We start from the raw sequence: 4,945 nt of genomic DNA on the forward strand, positions 1-4,945 counted from the left end.
TATTTTTAGTACAAAAACAAGAAACATTGCAAGCTCATTTTTCAGTTCTAACACGGTAAAGTATAAAACACAAAGCCTTTTTAATCAGTATTTTATTCTGCGGATTAACAAGCAGTCAAGGGTTTGTCTAATCCATTCCGTTTAATAACGAAAAATAAAGATATTTTTTTAAAAACAACTATTATTTTGAAAAGAACGCTATGTATCCGGCCTGATGTGACGCAATAATAACTTTCCTTACTTCCGTTGCCACATGGCAACTAAAAATACGAAAAATAGTTTAAAAACTGTTTTACATTTAAAATCTACAGCTCAAGTTGTAGATTTGTAAATACAGATACGCTTTTTACTAAACTTATTCAGGAAAACTGTGGAGGATATTTCTTCATGAGAAATAAATATAATTTAAGGACACCTAAACTTTTTATTTTATAACTGCTGAAAAGGTTTTGGAGAATTATACAGTTTGAAGACGGGGACAATATATCTAAATAGCAATCTCTGGCGTTGATACTCATTCGATCTTTATATTAGGACAGATTGTTACTTTAATATTTATATTTATTAGATTTAAAGAGTAGCTCACAGTTAAACAATATTCTCTTATTATGCTCCATCAGCATTATTCTAGAAAAAAAGTAGAAGAAATTCAGTGCAGATCCATTTGTACACAAACATTTATTACAGCAGGCTGAAATAGAGGACTGCAATCTACATATACAGAGGAAGAGCGCAGGAGGACTGTATTTAATTATGAATACATTAAGATTATGAGAACCATGAGATTTGTCACACAAAAAAAATCCATCCAAATTTATTTATATTGTACACATCAATTAGATAAAACAACTTTTGATTACTTACAAATTAAGATTGTAGCATCAAGATACAAGCATTTTAAGTTATCATTCACAAAGAAACTCAATGCACAATACTACAGTTAACTTAAAGAACAGAGACAAAGACTTGCATGGGATCTTATCAAAGATATATTTGCAAACAATGAAAAATACTGCAGAGATGTGTGTGTGTGTGTGTGTGTGTGTGTGTGCACTACCATGAACACTGACTGGTTCAGGTATCAATGAATGTCTGTTTAAACCCTAGTAAATGTGTTAATGTCATAATGTGGATAAGAAGTGTATTATTAAGCAGTGTAGTCCAGCTATCTAAACATCAGGATTGTAACCAGATATGTCTAGTAGCAGTCTTTGTCTCAGTGCTTTGTGGGACTTTAGGAATGGTAACAGATGTGGTGTTTATCCAGCGACACGGTAATTGGCGTGGATCTCTGGCTTGATGTCACACACCATCTTCAGCAGGTTTACAAGCACAGCTTCCTTGTTCTTCTGATAACTGCTCTGGATGTGGCTCATCTTATCCACGGTCTCCTTATCCACCTCTACAGCAGAGTTTCCATGGGACCCCAGGGCCTGTGAGACCAAGCAAATGGGACATTAACTTTTAGCCTTGTTCAGAACTAATACTAATGCTTCTTCCAGTTAGAGTTAAGGTTTATTTGGATTTGTCAGTTTCGTGAGACCCAAGAGATTCATATGATGGAACTGCAGAGGTTTTGTGAGATTATTTTAAGTGTTTCATATAATTATAATTTAGTATATGTATATATATATATATATATATATATATATTTTTTTTGAGAACAGGAGATTGACTATCATGTCATTTGCAGTGCTTCAAGGGAGTGGGAGGAGGCCAAAGGTTTTTTTCTTCTTCTTTTGCAGAATCATGGGTAATTTAGTCTTTCACCAAAAATTCTGCTGTTAAACATGAACACTTAAAAACCAAAAGCATATGCTTTCAACCAAACCTTATTACCATCTATAAACAAAACAAGTAACTAACAGTTGGTCTGTCTTTCTTATTGATAAAAATCAATTCCTTTATGGAGAAGATTTAATTAAATTTTTACTCCAATAACCCAATTGTTGCACTATATGGGCATTATTCAAAATGGTAGAATTTAAAATTAAAATTACAATAGCAAGACATTATAACTACAACCATACAATTTAAGTCACAATAAAAGCATTCCTCAAAGCAGAGAACCAAAATAACTTTTGACAAGATTTCACCCATGTAAATACAGAAGTAGAGATATGGCTACAAATGGATGCCTGGATCAAAAATGAAGAAATCTTACTGCAGCCTCCTTTGTCTTGAACTCTTTCTCCCTTTGCAGACGGTACTGCTCAATCTCAGCCTGCGCCTCCTCTTTGGCTTGCTTCAGACGACGATTCTTTCCTGTTCAAAAAAAAAAAAACACCACCACAAAAGTATTATAAAAAATGAAAATAAAAAAAAAATATGTTATTTCAGTGCCACAACTGTGTAGGCATTATAAACTCAAAAGAGGAATATTGCTCTGTCAGGGGAAATCCTCTCTTTTCTTACAAATTACAACAAGCGGCAGAAAATCTCTATAAAAACAGGAACTGAGTTTATGTCTAGTGAGTCAAAGTCACTTGAGTAAAGGAAAGGTTTAGTAAACTTACAGTCATCATTTCCTTCACTATAAAGAGCAAATATGAACTTGAGTATCACCCATAAGATAAACAACAAAAACAAAACGAGTTAAAAGCTGACTTCAAATGTTAAAATGTGGTGAGACAAAGCCTTCCAGTTTACTTGATGGTTTCATTCTTTAACATTTTCAGTGTTAATTGTCCAAAATAAATTATTTCGTTACATGTCATTTCATCCACTGGTAAATATAATCCATTAGACAGCGGTTAGCCGAGAAAAATTAAACCTGAAAACAAAAACATAATTTTGCCGGCATGATCAGGGAAATATCTTTTCAATCCAAATCTATTCATTCATTCCTACTGTGTGTTATTTGTATTGTATATATAGATGAAATATCGGCAGTGACTTGCTGGCCAGCATAGATATATATGTCTATGGCTGGCCAGTTAGCATGTTAGCCAAGCGCTAGTCTGCAGCGATAACAAGCTAAACGGCAGCTTACTTTTACGGGCTTCTGCGACCTTTTCCGCGGCTCGTTTCTCCGCCTGCAGCAGCTGCTGGATGCCCTGAGATTGGCTCGCCATGCTACGGTACGGGATATATTTGATGCGCTGCGGATGGAGACGTTTAGATGTCCGTGTCTCCCGCAGTGGAGAAGGTCGGAGTGCACGTCAGCTGATGACTACAATCACGTGACTGCGCGAGACCGCAGCCTACAATAGGGGTCATTCCTACTATTCACGTTCACGCGCTGTATGTTCACATTTAGTAATCCCACTGTTTTTAAATATTCAAATCATAATATTCAAAAATCATAATTTAATTCAGTTTAATTTAACTAAATTTGCAGTTTTTTAAATCAGAAATGAAACTCTCAAAATTACTTCTACAACCTCCACATCATCTAGTCATTTATACACATCATAAAACCAGTTTCCCATTCTTTTGAACAAGTTGCGATAGCTTTTGTACATTCATGCAATTGATTATGCACATTTATCAGCGGTTTCCTACATTATCAGTTGCTAATGTCATGTCGCTCAAAATGTATTATACAGTTTTCTGTGCAATAGTCTTACTGCTCAAGTCTTTAGTTAAGTCTTTTAGTATAAGTCATTAAATGCAAAATGGTTAATCTAGTTGTCATAAACTGCCAAGCACACTTTTTATTTTTATTTTTGCACATTATTATTAGACTTTTGTCAATTTGGCATGAATTGTCCAAGTGAATCTTGACTAATGAAGAGAATATAGATGATAAACCAATGATAAACCATTTCTCTGAAATAGCTCAAAGGTTCATCTCGTGAATCTTCAGTTGGAAAGTTTATACTGTTTTATCCAGTCTCTTTCAGTCAATATCCCACATACAGTAATGTGTACATTTGAACTTTTGATATATATGGCATACATAAGCATATGGCATATTGTTCAATACAGTAACTGTCATCCAAAACAGTTGCCATAGTTTACATCAGAACATCCCTCCAGAGTACACTGTTGTATTGATAACATGACTAAGCAATTTAAGTCTTATCCATAAACTATGACACAAGGATGCTTGCACTTACTGTTTTGCAAATCTTAAGGATGATTTGAGGAATGTACCAAAGCGACTGAGAAAAACTGTAATTATCTATTTTTGCCATCAGTTTACTTTAAGTGAATTTGTACTTAGTTAGTTTTGACTCTCAGGTTCAGTTTTTCATCTCACAGATAGCCTATTCTTTGTGAAACCCATATGAGACACTTTTACCAGCCACCTATAGAGCATAATTTTAAGAAATTGCAGGACCTGGCTTGTGACTTACTGATAATGACTTTGCTAGCTAGTTAACCTTGTTCAAATTATTTATATATTTTTTCTGTTTCCATTTTATTTCGCAGTCTTCAGGTTCATCAGTTTATCCGGTTCATCCAAGCTCAGCGCTCAGCTTCCTCCACAATCATGACTGGCTTTTGTCTAAAGGTCCCTCCAGGGTTATTTTCGTTAACTAAAATAATTACAATTAAATAAACAAACACTAAAACCTAATTTTTAAATTATATACAATTAATGAAAATAAATGAATATAAAAATATAATTAAAACATGAATATAAAAAAAACTAAAATGACATAACACAAGGAAACTATCAAGTAAAAACAGAAATGATAAAACTCAACTAATTCAAAATATTAACAAAATCTACAATAGTAAATTAAATTAACAACTGGAAATTTGTTTCCAAACAAATAAAATAGATATAAAATGTGTTATTAATACATTTATTATTTATAAATATTTATTTTTATTATAAATGATTGAAAATCAATTGGAAGAATAAAAAACATCATGTTTCCATTTTATTATTAGAAGATATTCTTAGCTAGATAGACAGATAGACACAGATAAATATAGACAGACAGAAAAACAGACAGACAGACAGATAGATAGAAAGACAAATTTAGAAACA

General features: G+C 33.1%; 1 protein-coding gene across 1 annotated transcript; it reads right to left on the reverse strand.

The window, feature by feature from the left end:
- Positions 1-659: 659 nt before the first annotated feature.
- On the reverse strand, positions 660-3,189 carry LOC113049814 (V-type proton ATPase subunit G 1-like). The gene is made up of 3 exons (XM_026212460.1): positions 2,993-3,189; positions 2,165-2,265; positions 660-1,433 (listed from the first exon to the last, which is right to left on the reverse strand). The coding sequence occupies exons 1-3, from the start codon at positions 3,072-3,074 to the stop codon at positions 1,260-1,262; spliced, it is 357 nt and encodes a 118-aa protein (XP_026068245.1). The 5' UTR covers positions 3,075-3,189; the 3' UTR covers positions 660-1,259.
- Between the last annotated feature and the right edge of the window lie 1,756 nt (positions 3,190-4,945).

Source organism: Carassius auratus, chromosome 30 (assembly GCF_003368295.1).
Source record: "Carassius auratus strain Wakin chromosome 30, ASM336829v1, whole genome shotgun sequence".
NCBI classification, from domain to species: domain Eukaryota; kingdom Metazoa; phylum Chordata; class Actinopteri; order Cypriniformes; family Cyprinidae; genus Carassius; species Carassius auratus.